Here is a 26,233-nt window from a genome sequence, read left to right on the forward strand (position 1 = left end):
GTTAATATGATACTCTTATTTTGAAAACCCTCTAGCAACTCCGCGAGTCATATGATATCCGCCCAGTCCGTGTTGTTTCTTGAAAACAGAGCAGCGTTGTAAACAGAGCAGCGTTAACACAGCAGTGCGCCTACAGGCGCGAAATAAGTCTGTGATGTTTTTTTTCTTCTCACAACGAGTCCAATGCATCTACATGCTTTGCACCGTCGCCATTCCTTTATGCCCACATTGCCCGAAATTAACGTTTATGTACCAATCACTACAATGTTAACGTCAGCTAACAAGCTAATCCTGATGATCAGGAAAGGGAAATGGGGGGGGGGGGCACTCTCCCCTTCCCTGTGTGTTCGTGCGTTTGGAAAGACGACGGAGTCACTAGTCAGGACTCAGGACAGGAGTATATTATAGTAAACTGAGGATTACTGAGGATGGACAGATAATGTTGATATTCAAATATAAATTTTTTTGAGAGGAGTGGAAGTTTGAAGACAGACTACAATATGATGCAGGGTGGTGAGTTGAAACACAGTGTGTGTCCCGACCCCACTTCTATGTTTCAATAAATTATTTGCATTTAAAACTATTAACGCTGACTCATTCCTTCAGTCCACTCAAAATTATGCTAATATTCCTTATGTTGTTTATGATATTAATTGAAAATAGCATATGAGAGTATTATATGTAATAATAACACATGGCGATATATTAAAAAGCTATTTATAATTTTTGGCTAGTAAAAAATCTGCCCGGCTGGTACTTTTAAAAATCTACCAGCCAAATGGCTGGTAAGTCAAAAAGTTAAGTTTGTTCCCTGCACACACGCACATGCACATGCACACGCACACACACACACACTCCTTCAACTTCCATGCATATCCGTTCTCCTTGCAGCTACCAGGGTATAAACATTGACCTTTCCAGGCAAATGCTGTACATCCGCTCGCATCTACCTCATTAGCAACAAGCAGGGCAGACGAGGCAAACCACTGCCTCCACCATTTAATTAACCATGTTGAGAGAACTCTGACTGTAGACTGGATTATATATGTTGAAAGTGTTGAAACTGTAAAGACGGTGCACAAAAAGACCAATACCAACGATGCCACAACATTTTAGTTTTCCACATGCAGTAATGCAGAGGGACCTCTTCATGCTTACCTTCTACTTTTTTAGAAGAAAAAAAAATGGAAAAGAGCAAACAAATCAACTAACCCAACTGACGACTAAGACCAAACTGGCCGACTAATCGACTAAGGGGGAGTGGCCCTATATGCCAGCATTCCATTCGTTCACCACATTAATGTAGCTTATCTGTGATTTGAAACCACACTACTACGAGACTCTAATGAACCGAGAAATGTGTTTTTTTGTGGAAGCAAGCGACTATAATAGCTGCCCAACCACAACAGTTTATATAATAACAACAATGCATCCATTTACCCGCCCACAACTGCTCACCCCTAGTTTTCAGAATGAATCTCGGAAAACCTTCATTGAGCAGCATCCCCGGATAGTAGCAGCCCCTCAAGTTGTACCCCAAGTTGTACTTGAAAATAGCATTGTATTCTAAGGGCGTTTATATCTAGCCGTCAAAGTGGAGGGAGCATGGTGCTGAGAGCTAGCATGGCTAGGTGTTAGCTAGCACCTTGTGTGATGAATGGCTCTCCTCGCGGGACCTTGGGAACAACAGATGGAAGGCCTGATACACTACTGCTGTTATGAGACTATGAAAGAGAGAGTGGCTGTTACACAATTTGACTTACTGGTATTAAACCTGTGACTTTGTGCTACAAGACTGTAATAGCCTGCTAAGCTTGAGGCTTTAGTATACATTTTTGCAGGTCTTCTGCAGTCATTCTTGTACACAAACGCCCAACCTCCAATGTTATGTACGTTGGCTAGTGACATGCCTGGGGTTTGTTGCTACTCTATCTGCTATGGAGGTGGGCTTCTCTGATGAAAGGGGGAGGGGGTTTCTCTTCTCAACTTATTGCATCTACTAGCCCTGCTAGCCTATACATTAGGCTCCATGGAAAAACTCACGATACATAGAGCAATGATTTTATTTAACATATCAATGACAATTTTACATACATTCTAGGGGTGGAACGGTATGCATTCGAACCGTACACTGTTCGGCACGACCTCCCCGGTTCGGGGGCGTGTGTGTATTGTACGGTTCACGGGATGAGCAAAAAAAAATCTTCATTTGGCACGGAGCCGGGAGAGGTGACGCGCTGGCTGCTCAGCTGGCAGCAGGTGCTAGTCAGTTTGTGGAAATGGCAAGCGCAATATATTATAAATCAATCTTCATTACGACTTTAAAAACATAGCCATTAACATTACATAGGCCTACACACATCATGACGTTAACGTTAGCACGGTTTGTACAACAACACAATGCACTTTAACTATGGTAGTAGCCCACCAGCTCTAATACAGCCAACCTGAAATGTAACCGTAGCTACTAGCTAGCAGAGGAGAAAATGGGAGTCTGAGAGGCGGGGTGTTGAAAGACAATGTTAGGCGTTTATTCAACATCCAAGAAGGCTGTGTGTGTGTTAGTTTGATGTATTGCTGCATTTTATATTGATGGACTTCTAATAATTTAAAAGAAATAAAAAAAACAAGGTATATCGAACCGAACCGAAAACCGTGATAGGAACCGAACTGTCAATTTTGTGAACCGTTCCACCCCTAATACATTCCATCACTCATATTGTCTGTTTTGTTTTGCGATAGGTCAATTGACTTCAGCTAATGCTTGACTCTTTGCTTTTTCTATTTAATTTTCTTCCCTCCTTCCCCCCATCTATCCTTTCTCCTGCGTCCCTCTCTCTCAGATACCCCCAGTATCACAGCCAAGCTGATCAATGAGCAGAAGGAGGACAAGGAGAAAAAGAACCACGAGGAGAAGGAGAAGATGAAAGCAGACAGCGGTTTCCAAGACAACTACAGTGTTGTTGTGGCCTCAGGTACAATCCCCCATCGTGTCCACCAATCGCAACAGGCCCCCCTTTATCCCCTCGGGCCAATCTCCATAGGCAGCCAGGTCTCCTCCCACCTCACCGTGTGCCAATTTCAGGGGAGTCTGAATTGTTTCAGCCTATTTTACACACATATAAAGTGGCCGTGGAATGTCGGGCTGTTGGCAGAGCTCCTGGGCCTGATGTTCATCTCATCTAGCAAATGGAGACGATATGTTTTGACTCTGGGCGTGCGAATGACGATGCATACTAATTGGTTACTGACTCCCTAAAGAAGGCTTAGAGCCAGAAGGGTGTTAGTGACATTTGGCAAAGATGAGTTCCATGTAACGAAGCTCCTCATGAGATCCTCCCAAGCACCAAAAGCACTTTATATGTATATGTATGGAAATGCTGTTGCTCACCTTGAACCATGAAATGTACACAGTCAAATGTAGAAGTAGAAGTAGTCTCCGTACTTTGCCGTGCCTTTTATACGCAACATTTGAATGGTAGATGACAGAAACTAGAGTTGCCTATATTGTCTCAACAGAACCAGGCTGTGAATCCATGGCACCTCATATTCCACTGTCGTACGACAAACATACATTATTTGTCAAGTCTGGTGCAAAGCGGACAATGTTCACAGGTTTTACACCTTTGCCTGTTTACTGTGCATTTTTCTCTACATTTTACTGTATCTGGTGGTCATACAGTTTGGCTTATCAACTATCTAAATAATACATATTAATACCAGTGGGATAGGATAATCCATGTATTGTGAGAACAGCACCGCCATGAGGCCAAATTATTCACAGGGCTCCTCGCTATAGTAGGACAAACATATTTGTTAAAGGGAACTATCTTATAAATGTCCTTTTCCTGTGGTTTGCATTGTTTTCTAGCAATGTGGGGTTGTACCAACACTGACTAGGTGTGAAATTCTCATTCAGGCACATTCCTCCAGTTCAGCTGTGACAAGATCCTCCCCCACTAAACCAAGCCATTCTGAATTTAGCGGATCTGTGACGTGTAAGAATTCTGATCTGCATATCTCAGCTCCTCCTGTGGTTGTAGCCACCGCCCACAATCAACAATTCGCTAAACAACAGAGCGAGTGGAAATAATGCGAAAGCCGCTTCCCTGTCACTGACACTTCCTCAAAAGAGAGAAAAAGAGAGAGAGGGAGAGACAGACAGAGAGAGTGAGGGAGAGAGAGGCTCTCATACGGGCGCCATACCAGAATATAGTCTGGTTTTCATCGTTATTTATTTTATTCTGTTTATTCTTTTATTAATTTCAGTTTCACGGACCTCAGTGTTACCATAGGAAATCATTCTGAGATTGCAAGAGTGCAATACCGGCCGCATCCTGCTAGATGGCAGTATCGCCCACCCTTTGAAACCTTATTGCACACCGTGTGTTACATCTAAACCCCTCCGGGCGCAGCATTTTGGTTCAGGCAAGTCTAGCGGTTCACCCGATCACATTGAAACACGTCCAATGGTCCTTGATGCATATGTTGTGCCGGATTATGCCGGGGACCCAATGGACACCAATCCTGGAAATCGTGAACAGACAATTGGAATATTCTTTTTGGGATACCTCCTAGTAAAGGTAAGGACTATATGACATCAATCCTACTTTGATCCAACCATGATTTCACATAGATCGCAACGATCATATGTAACATACTCCAAAACGTATGCCGTTGCTGATGATAAAAGAAGAAAAAAACGACCCCCCCCCCCCCCTTTCATGCATTCATGATGAAACATAATACCCATTATATACCTTTGAATTGGAAATAATAGCGTGTCCAGGCGAGCAACGCCAACGCTTTTAGCTAAATTCACATATTGCTCCATAGCGCCGTTTTCAGGAATTGGCCAGGATCACTCTGAAACTATACAATATTCACCACGGTATAACATGCAAACATATACATGAAAAAATCTATTCTTTTTCACATGTTGAACGATGGATAGTTGATGTCAAATGAGCCATAGTATTGTCTCCATAGCTATAATATAGAATATAGATATAGCCCTGCAAACACCGCCACGCATCCCTATCTCTTAAAGCGGTGGCCCATTTAGTACAAGGATGGCTTACACCGCTGGCATCCAAAGTGTTAAAGGGGAACTATTCCTATTCACTATTTGGGCAATTTTACACAATTCCTGTGAGTCTATGGAACACATCTGTAAGGTTTTTTTCAATAAAATTCATTGTTATGTATTTTAAATCAAGTACTTTGGTGGACCACTTTCTGCCCTGCCAGATTCCAAGCTGTTTTTGGCGGGCTCCGCCCATACTCGCAATGCGCTTTGAGTGACAGTCACCCACCTGCACTGGCAGATACAGAGAGAGAGCGAGAGCTCCCCCCCCGAGTCCCAAATCCCTCCCACCCTTTTCTACTAGTGAAGCTGCGCTGTCTTCTCTGTCTGTGTGTGTAGCTAGTGGCTCAGCTTCAACTCCCATATGAAACGCACACACACACAGGAGTACCGCAGAGAGACGAGAGCACAGAGCGAGCGACGCATGTGTGCATGTGTGACGTCTCGAGTTGCGAGTGTGTAAAAGCAGGGGGAGAGATCGCTCCTCTCTATCTGTCTGTCTGTCTCTCTCTTTCTCTTCTTTCTCTCTTTTGAGGAAGTGTCTGACAGGGAAACCGCTTCCGCATTATTTCCACTCGCTCCGTTGTTGAGCGAATTGTTGATTGTGGGCGGTGGCTACAACCACAGAAGGAGCTGAGATATGCAGATCAGAATTCTTACACGTCACAGATCCGCTAAATTCAGAATGGCTTGGTTTAGTGGGGGAGGATCTTGTCACAGCTGAACTGGAGGAATGTGCCTGAATGAGAATTTCACACCTAGTCAGTGTTGGTACAACCCCACATTGCTAGAAAACAATGCAAACCACTGGAAAATGCCATTTATAAGATAGGGGACCTTTAAGTAAAAAAGCTTTTACAGGTAACACATCACTTATTCAATGTGCGTTTATCCAAAATGGATCCTCGGATCTGGTGGTCACACGCTTTGGCCCATCAACTATGTAAACGGTACATTTAAAGATGTTGGTCATTTGATGCTACACAGCCCAGGAGGAGTAGGAGAAAAGGGGATTCGCTAAATAATGAAAATGGTTAAGTCAATATGGTGGACTTAAGAGGTCCTTAGGGCAAATGTGTTGTCCATGAAGAGCTGCATCTCCGGGGATCATTTGTGTGACCTTTATGACTAACGGGTCAGGAGATACACTCATTTGTTCCTGATGGTGGTGTGTAAAGGTCATGGGGTCACCAGAGTCGATATGTTTCCTCCTCTTCAGGCCATTAATGTTCACAGCACATTTTATGGCAATATGGCCATTACTTTTGAAGATGTCTTGTTTACTAACAGACAGCCAGACAAATGGGGTTCTCCTTGATGAAGGTAAAAATGTTTAGCTGAGATTTTTAGGTGAGCTAGTTCCTTCTGTGTGTGAAACAACCAAATGATTGTGTGTGTTTGTGTGACCGTCCTCCAGGCCTGAAGTCCCAGTCCAAGCGTGCCCTGTCCACTCCTCCCCGTCCCCCGTCTCGAAGGGGCCGCGTGATGAGTGACAAGCTGACTGCTTCCTCTAGTGTGGACCCCTCTGCCAAAACCATCAGTGTGCCTGTCTTCCACCTCTACCACAAGCTACTGCCAGGTAACTAACAGCCATGGCCATTTTCAAAGGGGTACCTCTCACCTTAAGATATGTGAATGAAAATGGGTTCTGTGGGTTCCCACAAAGACACGAACGGAGGCAAACAGACGGACGCCGTTCAATCAGGTTGAAAATATTTAATTTTGAGCAAGAAATTTGCCAGGCGAGATGGAGCAAATATAGTTATATCTTAACAATGGATATATACCGTACTTTTCGGACTATAAGCCGCGGCTTTTTCCCCCATTTTTCGACCCTGCGGCTTATATAACGGTGCGGCTTATATGTGACTTGACGTGACCAAACCCGAAAATGTAAAAATCTAAATATTGCTTTTTTGACTGCATTGAAATGTTATTTATCTGTTCCCTTATTTGCTAAACTTAATACAACTTGTAAATGAGTTAATTCTTGTTATTTGTCCGACAGTATTGTGTCCCAATGCTAATTACATATGGTAATTAAACATTAAAACACCTGCGGCTTATAGTCCAGTGCGGCTTATATATGTACACATCATTAAATTTAGCTGCTGCGGCTTATAGTCAGGTGCGGCTTATAGTGCGAAAAGTACGGTAATAACTACTATGAATGCTCTGTTGCATATAGATATTGAATGGAGTACATTTAGAAAAGGTAAAATTTAGACCAAACTGCTAACCACTGGGAGATCTCCATTTATAAACAATTACAGCACACCTAATAATTCACTACATCCAATTCTACTTCTACAGCTGTGACCACTCTCTTAAATATTCAAATTGTCAAGTATTTGTATTTCACTTTTAAAGCAAATACAAAAAAAATATTCTGGTTCCCCAGAGACAGACTGCCAGTGGGCGTGTAGAATAGAGAGTAGTGACTAAATACTTTCTGACCAGACCACCGCCTTGTTTCGACAAATGGTGAACATTGTAAATACTTCACCTATAAACACAGCACTTCTTAGCTTACACAATATTGTTATAACAAATGTATTTGCTGTAAAAAATGTATGTGAGCATTTCCTGTATGACAGACGACATCCAATGACGTTAAATACTTAACCTGCAAACATAAGACTGTTCTGACAGCACAATATTGATTAATGCATAGGTTTATCAACTACAATATGAGGTTCACTCATCAGCAAACGTCGACCTTCCCCGCCTCGCTTCACAGGTTTGTTGTGTGACGGAGAAGCATAACAGGCCATGCGGCACGGGCAGCAAACTTATGTTTTCCATCCTGCACGTCCATGGAGAAGCGCTGCACGGGTTAATGAAACTGTGACCTCAGTGCAGGGTTCCAATCTAACAGGGGCTTGGGGCAGAAATGCATCATATGCCCTAAAAAATCAGTTAGGATGACAGTTTCATTATATTTATTTATTATAAAAAATAATTCATGTCACGAAAATATCTGGAGGCATTAACACTTTCTGCGCCAACCACGAGTATAGTCGGGTTATCTCGCTAACGCCAACTGTTGAGCGCCAGGACCCCCGAAAACCAGAGTATACTTGGGTTTTCATCGTTTTTTCTTTTATTCGATTTTTTTTATTCTATGCAGTCTCACGGACCTCGGTGTATCATTGGGACTCATTCGGAGACGCCGAGTGCAATACCGGCCGAATCGTGCTAGGTGGCAGTATCGCCTACCCTTTGAAACCTTATTTCACACTGTTACATCGTATATGGTCCGGGCGGAGAATTTAGACCAAGTGAATCGCTTCATCCGAGCACTTTGAAACGCGTTCAGCACACTCCATGCATATTTTGTGCCAGTTCATGTCAGGGACCTGATGGACATCAATACTGGAAATCGCGATCAGACAATTGGAATATTCTTTTTGGGATATCTCCTAGTAAAGGTAAGGACTATATGACATCAATCCTTCTTTGATCCAACAAGGATTTCACATTGATCGCAACAATCAACGTATGTAGAATAAAAAAAATGCCATTGCTGACGATCAGAGCATCAAAAAATCACTTCACATCACATATTGCTTTATAACGCAGCTTCCAGGAATTGGCCAGGATCACTCTGAAACTATACAATATTCACCACGGGATAACACGCGAACATAGACATGAAAAAATTAACAATTTTTTCTACATGTTGGACGAGGGATAGTTACTGTCAAATGAGCCATAGTATTGTCTCCATGGCTATAATATAGAATATAGATATAGCCCTACAAACATCGTGATGCACAGTGAAAATCCCTATCTTTTAAAGCGTGGCCCATTGACTACAAGGATGGATAAAACGTCTGCCGCTGAAAGTGTTAACATTAAATGATCATCAAACAGTAAATTTTTTATAGAATACTACAGTTAATTTAATGTACTGACTGTGAAAGACGTTTATTAACCCTGTGTGAGCAAAAGCCAACAAGTCCCTCCCACCCTGGACGTCAGCTACATCTGCTGCGAGTGACGTGGATGGAGCCGTTTCTCACCATAACCGGGGAAGAGGACATTTGTTTTACCCCACCACATAAAAAGTGCATTACAATTTAAAGTGCAGTACAGTAGAGTCCTGTATATTGGACTGGGTTTGGGGTGGAGGATAAAGGCGTGGATGTTATTTATTGGTGGAACATAGACTGTTAATAAATACAGTGCTTTCATCGAGAGTCAGTGCCACAAACTGCCATATGGTTAAGTGTCAACCATGTTTTATTACTTTTATGTTGTTTTTCATCATAACATTTCAGTGCCCCGCGGCTGGGTGGCGCAGCGGACATTGTGCTAGTCACCAACGCAAGAGACACCGCGTTCGAATCCGGCTGTCTGCGTTGCCTCCGGCTTGGGCCGGCCGTCATACTATCTCAATTGGCAGAGTTAGCGGGTGGGAAGTCGAAGGGTGGTAGTCTGGTTGTTGTGAACAGCGACTCCTACAGGTTGGTTGGGGCGCCTGCACAGCAAAGTCAGGAAAATGGCGGGGGCAGTGTTACTCCTCGCCAAATGAGAGTCCGCGCTGGCAGGTGAAAAGATGTGACAGGCTGCCTCCACATGTATCGGAGGGACATGTGATGCAAGGCTTCTATCCTCCCTACAACCAGCCAGTGGGGGGCATATGCGAGCAACAATCAGGACAGGGGAGGGAGAATTGGCACAAGAGGTAAATTGGGATGGGGAGAAAAATCACAGAAAAAAGGAGGAGAAAAAGTAGATAAAAAAAAATGTACATTTCAGTGCCCCAAAATGCCAAAACATGCCCATGAAAATAAATCAAGGGGGGCAAAAATTACGACAAGGACATTTGGAACCCTGCCTCAATGAGTCTGGTGTCCTTGGCTCAGCCAGTCACACATGTGTTTAGGTAGAGGAACTGAACTTGGCAACCAACAGATGTGAGGAAAATCTAATCTGGAAAATGGTTTCATATGAATATAGTAGAAGATGATAAATGTATCGGTCAACAGGAGTTTTGATCTCTTTTCACACGTGGTCACTGTGTTGTACCCTCCACTCCCTCCATCTCTCCAGCCCTCCACCTCCCTCTCCTCCCTCCACCCTTCTACCCCCCTCTCCTCCTTCCACCTCCCTCCACCCTTCTACCTCCCTCTCCTCCCTCCACCCTTCTACCCCCCTCCTCCCTCCACCCTTCTACCTCCCTCTCCTCCTTCCACCTCCCTCCACCCTTCCACCTCCCTCTCCTCCCTCCACCCTTCTACCTCCTTCCACCCTTCTACCTCCCTCTCCTCCTTCCACCTCTCTCTCCTCTCCTCCTTCCACCTCTCTCTCCTCTCCTCCCTCCACCCCTCTACCTCCCTCTCCTCTTTCCACCCTTCTACCTCCCTCTCCTCTCCTCCCTCCACCCTTCTACCCCCCTCTCCTCCTTCCACCCTTCTACCTCCCTCTCCTCCTTCCACCCTTCTACCTCCCTCTCCTCCTTCCACCTCTCTCCTCTCTCCACCTTCTACCCCCCTCTCCTCCTTCCACCCTTCTACCTCCCTCTCCTCCTTCCACCTCTCTCTCCTCTCCTCCCTCCACCCCTCTACCTCCCTCTCCTCTTTCCACTCCTCCCTCCACCCTTCCACCTCCCTCTCCTCCCTCCACCCTTCTACCTCCCTCTCCTCCCTCCACCCTTCTACATCCCTCTCCTCCCTCCACCCCTCTCATTCTTCTACCTCCCTCTCCTCTTCCCCCTTAATTTCCCTCTCATCTGGTCCCTCTACCTCCCCTCCACCCCACCTCCTCCCTGTACCTCCTTTGACCTCTTCACCTCCCTCTATCCCACCACCTCTTCTCCTCTGGTCCCTCCACCTCCCTCTCCTCCCTCCACCTCCCTTTACTCCCTCCATCTCCCTCTACCCCACCATCCCCTCTCGTCTGCCCCCTCAACTTCCTTCTCCTCCCTTCACCTCCACCATCTCCTATGGTCCCTCCACCTCCCTCTCATTCCTCCACATCCCTCTACCCCACCATCCCCTCCACCTCCCTCTCCGGTCTCTCCACCTCCCTCTACCCCACGATCCCCTCTCCGGTCCCTCCAGCTCCCTCTCCTCCCCCCACCTCTTCTCCCTGGTCCCCACCTCCCTCTGTGACTGCTAAGTGACCAGGAGCGTGTGAACAATGGTGTGTCTCTCCCTCCAGGTCAGCCTCTGCCTGCTGAGATGACGCTGGCCCAGTTATTAACCCTGCTGTACGACCGCAAGCTGCCGCAGGGCTACCGCTCCATCGACCTGACTGTCAAGCTGGGCTCCAAGGTCATCTCCGACCCGGGCCTCTCCAAGACCGACTCCTTCAAGAGGCTGCGCACAGAGAAAGGTATGGAGTGCGATGTTTGGGGAAACTGAATCCCAGTGTTTCTCGTACTTTCTCCCCCATGTTTCCTGCCGGTCTCTACTGTGCTGTTCATGGAAGTAAGAATTCCAACAACAACAAAAAGAAAACAAGTGGCTTTTCCTGGGGCTCTCTGACACAGGGACACAGGCAGGGGTGGTACAAACATAGAACTTTATTGAGAGTAGCAAGAAGGTACAAGCTGGGAGCAGGTGTTAAGTGCTGTCATAACAGAGGCTCTCTCCCCAGTGTGTGTGATGCTGGCTGTTACCAATTACTTTGATGCACAACAGGCTCGACCCAAAGCAGGTGTGGCTGCTTAAATCAATCTAGTGTGCACGTCACCATCTGTCATGCAAACCATTTGAATCCTAAGGTGGTTCGACTCATAACATTCATTTAAAATGATGAGGGTTGAATGTACACAACTTATCCCACGATTTTGCATTTTAGAAATGCATTCAAATGAACTACAGTATATCTTCACGGCAATCGCGGCACGACAATTTTAAATAACGATTACAGCTATCTTTCGATTTAAATGGTTTGCATTCCTAATTGGGGCCCAGGTATAAAAGGTACCATGGTGGAAATTCCACTGCAAAACAAACACTAAACCCATTACCAGATTAAAGCATAACTGATTAATTTTCTTTATGTGGCCAAAGCGATCTCTGCTCAGAAATATCAGCAGTGGAATGTGCTAATTTGGTAGAGCTATATGTCATAATGACACATAGCTCTACCCTCACTCAATTTCTCATTCTCACTTACAAGGTAATGGAGTTACCAGAAGCAAAAGATCAGCCCTCCCCTCCTTGTGTGTTTAGTAGGAGTGGCGACTTTAGACTGGCATTGTCTGACGCCCGCCCCTTTTTGCCTCAGTGTGGCCCTCTGTAAAGCAGGAAGCTGGAGCATACGCAGTAATTCAGGGCTATATATCCCTGGCCTGGCTATGTACAGCGCGGCACAAACAGAGTGCAGCAGTGTCCTTGTCACATTGTATCTGAAAGAGCAAAGAGCCTCCTTGAGGTGTCGTGGACCTAACTTAACGAATCCCCTGTCTCAGTCCTCAACTCAGATCTAGGATCCTGTGAGTGTAGTATATGGACCAATGGATAATAACATAATATCACATATATTGTGACTATATACTAAATGGTGCATTTATATAGCCCATTCACTCACACATTCACACACCGACGGAGGAGGCAACCATGCAAGGTGCCAACCTGCTCATCGAGAGCAATTAGGGGTTTAGTGTCTTGCTCAAGGACTTCGACACGCTGCCCGGGACGAGTGGGAATCGAACCGGGAACCTTCCGATCACCAGATTACCACTCTACAGATGCAGCCATTAATTGTCTGTCGACCGACGTTTGGGCACCGTATTAACGGTAACGATGACCAGTAGGGGCGCTCGAATACAGCTGGTGACAACGGCCCGACGCGCCGGCTGTTTGTTCATTCATTGGAGGAGCTCCGCGCTCGACAAAGCTCGAGTTACATTCAACTCGATTACAGCTGGTGACTTCATTCATAGGACGCTACAACGTCCTATGTCTACAGACTGTATGAATTAACACTTTGAGTGCCATGGACGCGTTTTGTCGTTAGTTCATGCCAACTGTTGAATGCCACCAACGCTATATAGCGTTTGTTTTTTATTAGCGATTTGAATTCATATTTCATCAATCGAGCCTCACGCTAGTGCTGCAGACTCTCTCTGAGCTCCATTGGGAAAATACCGCCCCCTATCGTCTCCGGATGGTACTGCACCCCATTGGATTAGACTGACGGCCTCCTCATTTTACTTCTCCGGCGAGGCATCTGAAGAGACCGAAGTGATTGACGAGCCGGAAAACACGTGGAATACATATTTACAGTACCCGGCGCTGAATCAATAAACGTGATCGATATTTGGAATGGCGATCAGGAATTGGAATAATCTTTTTGGAGAACATCTGATCTGAGGTAAGCAATTTATTTTACCAATCTTGGGTAATCGGATCTATTTTCACAGAGATATCAGCGTTTGCCCCATGTGTGTGTGTGTGTGTGTGTGACTGTGTGCGTGCGATCAGGAAATGAGAGAATATATTTTTCAGATTGCTTCTCTAGCGTGCATAAGTACACATATACTATCGATAATCTAGCCGAAAAATGTCAGTTTTTTGTGTATTCCAGAATATTCCAGTAAATGCTGTTTATCACGGAATCTTTATATCTTCCTGAAAAACGAGGGCTTTTCAAAATGCTATAAAACGGAAATGAACCGATTATATATATTGCGTCATACAAACGGAAAATGGATCTAGCGGATCGAAATCAAATAATTGGAATATTTTTTCTCCACTCATCCGCCACAGGTAAGAGGAATCGAACGTTAATTCCATCTCGATTGTCCATTTATTTAATTGCAATCCATCTGATCAACGTATAATGTCATACTAAGTCGGCCCCTAGGAGTCTGATGGAATGCCATTACATAACGATCATAGGTATTCCACATTGACATTCGATCTTAAACATAACCTCAAATGTGTAATGATTTGAAGAGGAATCAAGGTTTGGGGTTCTGAACGCTAGGTTTCATTATAAATGGGGAATAAGTGCTGCTTGGTCGCTCTGTTCCATCAAGTTCTAATGGAGTGTACTTTGGTTGGGGCTTGGCTCCGTCACCTGGGACGGACTACCCAATCACAGTTCCCCCTCTCAACATCTGAAGCCCTCTGGGTATGAAAGCTTTTTCGGCCTTTGACGTTCCGCCATCCAATATTCATATCCTTTTTAGGCGCTGCTATAACATTCACGTTTGCTCAGCGCCAGGTCGTCATGTTGTACCACCAACAACAACATGTCTATCCCTGTGTTGCCATGGTGAATGTCATCACGGTATACTTGGATAGAATGGCTGCATTCCTGTAATGCTTCACTAGTACCACTAAAAAGTGCTTAAAATGGAATGACTGCATGCATCTTTCAGTACATTTGGCCCTAGTGGGAATCAAACCCCTAACCCTGACAGTGTTAGTGCCATGTTCGGAGTGCCAGGCACTTGTCCCATCGAGCCGCACAGGGTCACCACAGGGCAGGAAGAGATGCAGTGGTTTCAGGCCTGGGGTATTTCTACCCGTGCCGCTTTCTCCAGGCTTGACGGTCAGCGCCAGGTCGACATGCAGCACACCATCAGGTCAGCTTCATTTTTAACATACTTTTTTTTTAATCCACTTTTTCCTCTTTTTCTATTTTTCTCCCATCCCAATTTAGCCGTGCCAATTCTCCCCTCCCCTGTCTTGAACGTTGCTCGCATGTGCCCCCCACTGGCCGGTTGTAGAGAGGATAGAAGGCCATCGCATGTCCCCTCCGATACATGTGTAGGCAGCCAGTCGCATCTTTTCACCTGCCAGCGCGGACTCTCATTGGCGAGGAGTAATGTGTAGGAGGCTCACACTACCCCCGCCATTTTCCTGTTTCTGCTGTGCAGGCGCCCCAACCGACCTGTAGGAGTCGCTGTTTACAACGTCCAGATTACCACCCATCGACTTCCCATCCGCTAACTCTGCCAATTGAGTTAGTATGACGGCCGGCCCAAGCCGGAGGCAACGCCGACAGCCGGATTCGATACCGGTGTCTCATGCGTTGGTGACGAGCGCAATGTCCGCTGCGCCACCCAGCCGCCTCATTTTTAACATACTTATGCTTTTCACAATGTCAGCACTGACTGGAGAACTGCCATCCCGGTCAAATCCCCACATTACTCTGCAGGGTTGAGGCTGATGACGACCTGTAGCACCCAGGCTGTTTCCTTTATGACGACCTGTAGCACCCAGGCTGTTTCCTTTATGACGACCTGTAGCACCCAGGCTGTTTACTTTATGACGACCTGTAGCACCCAGGCTGTTTCTAATGTCACTTCACCCTCTGTGAGGTTTCCTTTATGTTCAGTAGCATCTATGTCCTCACTTCAAGCGGGAAGACACTGAATAAGCACACGTTCAATAATGCAACAATGTTACTGTTTTCTCTTGGCTACTCTTTTACTCACGCACTCTTACTTTCTCTCAAACACACAAGCGTGTGTGTGAGACTCTCCATCAAAAGTCTGGATTTTCCTCGCAACTTTGTTCCATGGTGTTCACTGAACCCAAACAGAATGCAATCTACCCCCTCTCACACCGCAGCACTGCATTAAGGGATCGTCTGCACAAACACAATTGTGGTGGCTTTTCTCTCTGCTTCGGCTGCAGGGTTGTTTGGTGTTAGTAAATAGAGAACCTCTTGCTACTAGGTGGCACGACTACAAAGAGCCCAGCTCCCTCTGTGTAGGTGTGGAATGTTAAAATGGCTCGGCGCCAGTCTGCCAGACCTCAGGCCTTTTTTTTACCCCCCCACACACACACACACACCTACACACACACCTACACACACCTACTCACTCACACTTGCACTCACACTAACACTCACACTCACACACACACACACACACACACACACACACACACACACACACACACACACACACACACACACACACACACACACACACACTCTGATGTTAATTGGCAGTGCCGGCACACATCCAGACTGTCCCGAGGCTAGTTGCTAAATGCTTAACACTTTGAGTGCCAGCAGGGGGCGCACGAGTTAGCACTTGAGTGCCAGCGCTGTAGTCAATGGGAGGGCGAGCCCATTTGTGAACGCATAAACTATATCTTAAATGATGTGTCTAATACGCCCGTCGCTTACCAATGACTTGTTTGCAGTCAACATTGTCAAAACAGATATGTGTATCTTATTTCCTGATCAGCACACACACACGCACACACACAAATGGGACACGCTGAGATATAGGTGAAACAAACTCTGATTATACCAAGACTGGTAAAATAGATTCCTTACCTCAGATCAGATGTTCGCCAAAAAGATTATTCCAATTCCTGATCGCCATTCCAAATATCGATCGCGTTTATTGATCCAACGCTGGGTACTGGAAACACATATTCCACGCTGTTCTGCGGCTCGGCAATGAATGGGATCGTCTCCGGTTACATGCCTGACAAGTAAAATGTGGATTCCGGACTCTTTTTTTTCCCCATCCATTTCATTCAGTCCAATCCAATGGGTGCAATACCATCTGGAGAGACGATAGGGGGCGGTATTTTCCCTGTTCGAGCTCAGATAGATCCCCAATGGTACCGTGAGGCTAGATTGATTAAAAATGAATGGAAATCGATAATAAAAAAAATAACGATTAAATAACGAGATTTTTCGTTTTTGGCACTCAACGCATGACATGAACTAAAGAGATTTCTCGTGGCTGGCACTCAAAGTGTTAATGTAAAGGGTCTGTTACCCTCAATCCAAACAGTGTTTTCCACCTCTTCAGTTCACCCTCAGCAGAGCAGCCATGCGTAGCTCAGGACGACCTCTCTGGCCCAGTGTCATACGCTGCTGTTTATCACTGTTGGTCCAGAGGCACTTGGCGCTGTCGCCTACGGCCACGTTCCACTGTTAAGTGTTCACCTGACACAGGAAGCCAGTGACCCATCCTAATGAAAGCCTCCGCCACAACGACCACCTCTGGTCTCAACAAAGCAATCCTGACCACTGCCCAGACACTAGCCACCTGATTAGGTCGATCATTATCTTCATTCAACCAATTTAGCTCTCGCCCTCCGTGGGGCCCGAGTTCAAGTAATTAGGTGAGGTGTAGAGATCAGCAGCCGGGTGGAGCAGAAAGCTACAAACACCACGGATCAGGACTTCGGGTCATTGAGAAGCGATATATAAATAAAATGAATTATTATTATTATTATTGGTGTCCTGTCTGGGTAAAAGCATCAATATTTATATATACAAATTCACCATCTATTGAAGCTTAGGATCTGTTTCTGACACAGAGTGTATAACTCGACATACACATGGCTCCACATTGGTATATTAAAGGGGAGCTACGCCCATTTTCTTGTGGTGAAGTGCTGAAACTCAAATTTGTGATGTCATCAAGTGTAAAGTTGGAGCTGCTCCACAGACGATGAATTAAGAGACGTGTTGTAGATGACAATGAGACATACATTCTGATTATAAACCTACATTTTCTGTTAGAATTAAATAAACTTTGTGTCCATAAAATCAAGTCTCCCATTTATTGTCAGTGGAGCAGCTCCAGTCATTATACTTGATGACAAGTAGGGATGTCCCGATCGCAGCATTTTTTTGCTCCCGATCATGTGATTTTGACTATCTGGCGATTTTTCCCGATCCGATTTTCTTATTGTTAATCTTTTTTAACTTTTCTTTTTATTAAAAAAAAAATATATATATATATATATATATATATATATATATATATATATATATATATATATATTAGAGGTGGGCATAGATTAATCTTTTTAATCTAGATTAATCTATCTGCTACCCTGGATTTAATCTAGATTAATCTAGATTAAATGGCTCAAAAAAGAAAAAAAAAACCTGCCGAAGGCATTCAAAATATGTGTGTTCTACCCAAATAATGACCAGAAGTAAGTCCTTACTTTTTCTTTCCTCCTTATGTTTCCTTATTACACCGTTTCCAAAATGCATTACAGACTGTTTGAAAAAGCTGTTTTGCTATGATAATTGGTAATGAAATATCAAAATAATGTTCAATAAGATGTACTTAATAAGTTGTTTTATTCAGAAGTTAACACAAATAAATAATATTACCAGTACAGTACAGTATCTAGCACACTCTCAGGAGCAAAACAGAAAGAATCATTTCAAACTTGAACTATGTGACATGGCTTGAATCAACTGCTCCAGTGGAGTTGCTCAGTGGCCAATGGTGTCAACTGTGGTTGTACTGGGCAGCTCCCAGGTGTGAATGGAACTGTGTGAATGTGAAGCAGGGCGTTCCTGAAAAAGAGCATCTGTGCTGAGCGAACCTACCCTGGGTAAATAACGTTTTTTTTTTTTTTAGATTAATGTGTTAATTATATTATCGCGCGATACTAGTATAGCGTTAACGCAGCACGTTAGCGCCGTTAACGGCCCAGCTCTAATATATATATATTTATGCAATCAAGTGGACCCTTACGTTTGTTTTTTTATTTAACAGTATCCAACTATCCATTATATCCAACATGGATATGGCTTTTTTAACAGTATATCCATTATATCCAACATGGATATATAGCTTATTTTTTCACTTATTGCAGCATTGGATCAAAATTCAAAATAAAAAATAAAGCTAATCAGTGGTGCACCACAAAATAACCATGTAAACTAAAACAAATGATGTGCAGAATAGTGCAATAACAAAGGTAGTGCAGTAACAGAGGTGCTTGACTAGCTTCACAAGTTCAGTTACATTCAGTCATAAATAATCAAATAAAATATAAAATTGGCTTAGTGTAGTGAATAATTCTAGACTATGAACTAGTCTAGTTTAAAAAGAATTATATTATATATTAAAAAAAAATCAAGATTTTCTTTTTCCCGGTTCCGATCTTCTGAAAATCACGTGATCGGCCCCGATCTCCGATCACGTGATCGAATCGGGACATCCCTAATCACAAGTATTGATTCTCTACCGTCTGGCTTGAGGAGAGATTGAACTTTCCTGGGCCATGGAAATAGAATGTTGGAATTCTTAATTTGGGTGTTGTTCCCCTTTAATCCTAGCCCCTTACGTGTTTGCGATCTGCAAGCCAGGGGCTTTTCGTATCCGCAGTCACTCTCAGCTATGCTGCCACCAGGCTCATATTAAGTACCAAGCGCTGAATTCTGAGCTGGGGGTGGGTCAAAAATATATCAGATATGAATTTCAAAGATACCCAGCGTACAATATGGGTTTAACACAGCTTTACGGTGGGGTCTGGAAGCTCGGAGTTGCTAATAAACAGTTTAAATCATTGTTACAAAACGAGTGGTACTCAGAGCGAACGTTGGCAAGATGGCGTCTTCTTCTTCTGCCGCTATTTGGCTGCCTGGTGCGCATGCGCTGTGACACCAACGGCGGAAATGGACGTTCGGTCTGTAAGTATCACTCGTTTTGTAACCATTTGAATTATACATACAGTACCTTGTTCCTTGCAGCAGTATTATAAATGCTAAAAGGAACGGGAACATTTTTAATGAAATGGCACCATGACAATTGAATTATAAGATAATGATAATGATTTACGAAGATACCGTAAAAACAAAGACAAATATTTTGTTATATTTTAGCCATACAGCCCAGGCCTATTCTCCTGTAGCTCACTAACTAAACAAATCCTTTCAGAACCCGGAGTCTCTCAGCTCCGAAACCCATCCAGGCTGCTAAATGGAGGGGAAGATTAGTGACCCTCGCTGAGGGGGAAGGAGGGATTGAAAGAGAGAAAACTGCAAGAGAGATTGTTCTAAAATCAGTGAGGCTTTGGCCAGGTGGAGCCATAATGTGGAATCCATTTAACACGGCCACACACACACGGCCACACTGGAACAGAAGATGAGCACAGGGAAAGCACCTGTCCCAGGTCGAGCTCTATCTTAAAAGCCCTACGTCTGCAAATGGTCCAAAGCTTTTTAAGAGGAAATGGACGTTGTCCCTCAGACACCCATTTTAGTTCTGTAGTCGTTCCCCAAAATATCCTCTCCCTGTCTAGTTTTCAGCTAACGGGTCCACTCCACCTGCCTAGGAAGCCATTACCAGCACATGACCTTAGAGAGATGCATTTGCTTCCTGCGAAGAGGAGCCGTACAGCTTGCCCCAGGGAGGACCCTCGTCTTCATCGCCATGCAGAGAGAGACGGCCCTCTCGGCAGACTAACGACGCATTAGAAATGTGACATCATAACTCATAGTTGCCGTCTTAGATGTTCTCAGAGCAGCCGTGTCCCGCCGAAAGACGAGTTTTACCGTTGCATCTTTTCACCTGTACAGCGCGATCTCTCAGCGGCGAGGAGTAACGCGTGGGAGGCTCACGCTGCCCCCGTTGCTTCCTGATTCTGCTGTACAGGCGCACCAACCGACCTGTAGGAGTCGCTGTCCACAACGTCCGATCCCCACCCACCGGCTTTCCCCACCCCCTAATACTGCCAATTGTATTAGTATGAACGACCAGCCAAGCCGGAAGCAACGCCGAGAGCTGGGCTCGAACCCAGCATCTCCTGCGTTAGTGGCGAGCGCCACTTCTCTCCGTCACATCTGAACCCTGCTCTGGAGGTCGAGACGGCGCAGGCTCTGTTGGAAACCCTATTAGTCACAACCCTCCTTTTTTTATATTCACCACCACGAGAAGGGGAGGGGAGAGAAAAAAATCCCTTCAGCGACGCGAGACCCATGAATCATCTGTTTTATTTTCTTCATGAGAGATGATGCACGCCTTTTTTTTTTTGTAGATGACCTATCAATCGACTGGAGCTTTTATATCATCGTAAAGCGTCCCGGCCGTGCGACCACAGAAAAACAGTTATGGGGCGGTGGCTAGTTTTGCCCTTCAGCCTCTGTTCCATTCTGATGGCGTCCATAACAACACCCTGTGGGTGTAAACAAGGACGTTAAGTCTTGTCCTTGATATTCCTCTTTAATCAGTGCATACCTCATCGCGGGGCGGGGCACCCACGCTCTTAGTGCGAACCATTAAGGCCTATTGAAATGGCACACCAGGCTCTGGTGATTCAAAGCCTTTGTCAGTTTCTCCTCTCCTCTCATCTCTCTCACCCCCCCTCTGTGTCTATCGGTTGCTTGAACTTGATGAATGGAGGTGTAATGGGCTGACGGCTCTGTTGGTTTCTCCCTCCTATTCCTCACAGTCTCAGTCTGCTTATGAGAGATGAATTATGAGATATGGTGATTTGTGGCGTTCAAGTGTAAATGGTGCTAGAACACCACCACTGAGGGAGAGGTGGTGGTTGTTATTATAAAACTAACTCATCAGTGGTCTCTCTCTCGCTCTCGCTCTCTCTCTGTGATGTATGTTCTCTCTGAGGGATGGGCTGTGGTTTTTATTATAAAACTAACACCTACGTCATGTTGTAATGTTTCTCCCCTCGTGACTCGCTCTGTGCAGCAGGTCATACACCAGTATATATTATATCTATATCTGTATATATCACATACCTACTCTTACTAGTTATACCACTGGCCTGTATGGCTTACTACCATAGTATAGTTATACCTGTATCACTATACATAATTATACTGTACATCAGTTTAGCATATATTACTCTCCTTTTTATATCACATTTAATCACTTGTACATTACAGATTGTTAATGCACTTTATTGTTACATTTGCACTCCGGTTAGATGACAACTTATTTCCATTGTACTGTACCTGTGCTGTGCAATGACGATACATTTGAATGTAATCTGTCGATCCTGTTATTAACCTTTTCACATCTTCTTCCTCCTTGAAGTGGAACACTGCGACATGCTGAACAGCTGCCCCGAGGATGAGCCCATGACGCCCAGCGAGGAGTGTCTCGATGCTGCCATCGACGAGTCCCTCCTGGAGACTAACCCCATCCAGTCGCCCCTGCAGGTGTTTGCTGGCATGGGCGGCCTGGCCCTCATCGCAGAAAGGCTCCCCATGCTTTACCCTGACGTCATCCAGCAGGTGAGGCACATGTCCACCCGTCCAGAGCCACACGTCCACCCATCCAGAGCCACATGTCCACCCGTCCAGAGCCACACGTCCACCCGTCCAGAGCCACACGTCCACCCGTCCAGAGCCACATGTCCACCCGTCTAGAGCCACATGTCCACCCGTCCAGAGCCACACGTCCACCCGTCTAGAGCCACACGTCCACCCGTCTAGAGCCACATGTCCACCCGTCTAGAGCCACACGTCCACCCGTCTAGAGCCACATGTCCACCCGTCCAGAGCCACATGTCCACCCGTCTAGAGCCACATGTCCACCCGTCCAGAGCCACACGTCCACCCGTCTAGAGCCACACGTCCACCCGTCTAGAGCCACACGTCCACCCGTCTAGAGCCACATGTCCACCCGTCCAGAGCCACATGTCCACCCGTCTAGAGCCACACGTCCACCCGTCTAGAGCCACACGTCCACCCGTCCAGAGCCACATGTCCACCTGTCTAGAGCCACACGTCCACCCGTCCAGAGCCACATGTCCACCCGTCCAGGGCCACGGTGGGAGAAGATGAATCACATACCCATGGCTTCCGTTTACGTTGAAATACACAACTTACCACAAAGCTACCAAGAGATCCAGCAAAGAACTGAAGCAGCCAAGCAGCTAGTATGCATCCCTACTACTCCCTACACGCAGGGTCAGTCTGCATACTACTCCCTACACACAAGGTCAGTCTGCAGATTTTAATTCTCAGGGTCAGATTTTTATTCTCGAAGCTTCGAATTAAAATCGAAGCTCGGCCCCGAAGCTTCGATTGCCAAAAAAAGCTTCGAAGGTCAGCCCTACTGCATACTACCCCCTACACACAGGGTCAGTCTGCATATTACTCCCTACACACCGGGTCAGTCTGCATACTACCCTCTACACACAGGGTCAGTCTGCATACTACCATACTAATAATGTTAAGATAAACAGCACTTATCTATGGAGACAACTACCTGCTGTTTCTGTCATCATCCCAATCATCCCAGATGATCGTTAGAGCGTGCTAACTCCTGTGTTCTCTTATTTACACGTTGTGTCCCACCAGGTACCGATGTTTGTAGAGCGCACTCTTGCGTTTATGAATAATTGAAATGTTTGAGCTCCCTCACCTAGAGTGAAACCATTAGCAAAGTAGGGCTTTTGTGACCCTCTGTGTTATTTTTCTAAGGGTTAGCTATTAGCTAGCGCTGAACAGGTTTAGCTACGGTAATTACATCCCACCAGTGTTACTTGTGGGTTAGTGCTCTGAACTGGCTTTTAGTGCAGTGAAGCTTGATATTGAATTGGTTTTTAATCATCATATTGTTGCCTATATGGAAGTGAAGCTTATACTATAAAAGAAAAAAATATATGCTGTGAAATTTAAGTGGCAGTCAGTATTTAAGACTTAATTTAACCATTTCACTACCACACTACCAAAGGGTTAACCCTTTCACTGCGACAATACAGAAGGTTAACCCTTTTACTCCCACATTACCAATGGTTAACCCTTTCACAACCACACTACAGAAGTTTTTTTTTTTTCTTTTTTTTTTAGATTGATTTTTTAGCGTTTATCGCTTTATTTCTACTGGGCAGTCCAGTAGAGAGAGAGAGAGAGAGAGAGAGAGAGGAGGAACGGGAGACAGAGTGGGGGGAAGACATTCGGCAAATAACGACGGGGTCGGGAATCAAACCCGGGTCGGCCATGCCGCGACTCAGCGCGTTATGTGGTTCGCCACTGGGGCGCCCCACACTACAGAAGGTTAACCTTTCACTGCCACACTACAGACGGTCTGTAGTGTGGTAGTGAAAGGTTAACCTTCTTTTTCTTTATCTACTTATTCTCCTCTCCCCCTTTTTTATTTTTTATTTTTTGATCCACTTTTTCTCCTTTTTTAAATTTTTTTCCCATCCCAATTTCGCCTCGCAAATTCTCCCTTCAATTCTCCCCTCCCCTGTCTCGAACGTTGCTAGACCATGCCTCCCACTGGTCGGCTGCAATGTGGACGAAGCCTTGCATCACGTGTCCCCTCCGGTACACGAGGAGGCAGCCGTCGCATCTTTTCACCTGCACAGCGCGATCTCTCAGTGGCGAGGAGTAACGCGTGGGAGGCTCACGCTGCCCCCGTTGCTTCCTGATTCTGCTGTACAGGCGCACCAACCGGCCTGTAGGAGTCGCTGTCCACAACGTCCGATCCTCACCCACCAGCTTTCCCACCCCTAACACTGCCAATTGTATTAGTATGAACGACCAGCCAAGCTGGTAGCAACGCCGAGAGCTGGGCTCGAACCCAGCATATCCTGCGTTAGTGGCGAGCGCCTTGCCCACTGCGCCACTTAGCCGCCTTCTCCCCCTTTTTCTGTATTTTTCTCCCATCCCAATTTTTTTGTCATGCCAATCAACAGAAAACGGTGAATGTTTATTATATCCCCTGTAGTTTCAACCACAGTTAAAGCAGCAGTGCGGAACTTTGATATATAAATGAACGTTAAATTTAAGCCCTTGCCAAGCATGTTTACACAACGCTGTTAAGCGCATCGCCGCCAGGGGACTCTGTGTATGTCTCAGTATACCGGAATAGTGTGTGTAGACATTCCCACGCTGGTGCGCCGGTGGTGATGTGTTTTACAGCAACCAGCAATGATCGGTTAGTTTGCCAGATCACAGAGCAGAAGAGAAGAACAACTGTAGCGATGGAGTGAAATGGCAGAAAAGCCTAAGAAGTGTTTCTTGAGTGGGTGCTCCAGATAAAAAAAGAAGCTCTTGTGTTCAGAGGAAGGAATAAAGTAAAGAAGGAAGTAGGGATGCCCCGATCACGTTTTTTGCCACCGATACCGATCACCAATTGTCTTGAGCCATATCGGCCGATACCGATATCGATATAGATCGCTTTGGTATAAAAACAAAATATATATTTTTATATATAATTTTTTTTATTTATAAAAAAAATATATTATATAATCATACTTGTGGTTGTATTATCTGTGAGACATCGCCACCAAAATGCTTGCTATCTGCAAACAGCTCCACTGTCTGTGTACTCGAGTAGCCTCCAGCTACGGCCAGGATTCTCCGGCGCTGCAGCTGGACCCTATTGATCACATTCAGCATGCCCTCAACTCGAATACGCATCGAATCAATGTTATAAGACATTGATATCAGGAGCTATCTGTAGCTACTGCTAGCCGGCTAGATAACGTTAAGACAACGCCTCAGTGAACTACCGTACTTTTCGCACTATAAGCCGCACCTGACTATAAGCCGCAACAGCTAAATTGAATGATGTGTACATATATAAGCCGCACTGGACTATAAGCCGCAGGTGTTTTAATGTTTAATTACCATATGTAATTAGCATTGGGACACAATACTGTCGGACAAATAACAAGAATTAACTCATTTACAAGTTGTATTAAGTTTAGCAAATAAGGGAACAGATAAATAACATTTCAATGCAGTCAAAAAAAGCTATATTTTGATTTTTACATTTTTGGGTTTGGTCACGTCGAGTCACATATAAGCTGCACCGTTATATAAGCCGCAGGGTTAAAAAATGGGGGAAAAAGCCGCGGCTTATAGTCCGAAAAGTACGGTATGTAGTTTAATGGGACATTTCGTTTTGAACAGTGAGCTAACGTGAGCTAACGTTAGGCTGACCAAACGTCCTCTTTTGCCCGGACATGTCCTCTTTTCACGCCCTGTCCGGGGCGTCCGGGGGGGGTTTATTAATTCATCGAAATGTCCGGGGTTTCACTGTTTTTCAGTTTCAGTTTCACGGCCCTTTGCGAGCATCTGAAGGCTCGGGCTGCATTTTTCGCAGAACATATAAATGACCGAATTAAAGCGCTATTCGTTGCCGTTCGAATGCCATCTGGTTCGCCAAAATCCGTGCCTCGGTTCTCGAGTTACATGCCGATATGTCAGGCATGCGACTTTTTACATGGCATTATCCAACCGGACTCCCGGAGAAGCATGCAGCTGCAGAGCCGCAAAGCCAGCGGCACTCTCTGGGCCGCGCGCTGACGGCCGCGCTGTGAGGCAATAGTATCCAGCTGCAGGACGAGAGCACCAACACTCTCAGGACCGCAACACTTTAAGGACCCACACTTTAAGGACCCTCGCTTCCATTGGCTGATTTGGGTCACATGACCGTCCCACCCAATGGCTGAATTGGAGTATTGCACTGAGGGA

At 45.4% G+C, this 26,233-nt stretch overlaps 1 protein-coding gene across 5 annotated transcripts in view; it reads left to right on the forward strand.

Moving 5' to 3' along the window:
• Window positions 1-26,233, forward strand: part of birc6 (baculoviral IAP repeat containing 6) — a 384,970-nt gene that overhangs the window by 195,756 nt on the left and 162,981 nt on the right. For all 5 annotated transcript variants that reach the window (XM_084322229.1, XM_084322232.1, XM_084322231.1 and 2 more), the window contains 4 exons: window positions 2,844-2,975; window positions 6,504-6,665; window positions 11,255-11,428; window positions 21,834-22,033. In XM_084322229.1, coding sequence (XP_084178355.1) covers window positions 2,844-2,975; window positions 6,504-6,665; window positions 11,255-11,428; window positions 21,834-22,033 — 668 coding nt within the window. The remainder of the gene's footprint in view (window positions 1-2,843; window positions 2,976-6,503; window positions 6,666-11,254; window positions 11,429-21,833; window positions 22,034-26,233) is intronic.

This window comes from Notolepis coatsorum, assembly GCF_963971535.1.
Source record: "Notolepis coatsorum genome assembly, chromosome: 9".
Classification (NCBI taxonomy): Eukaryota; Metazoa; Chordata; class Actinopteri; order Aulopiformes; family Paralepididae; genus Notolepis; species Notolepis coatsorum.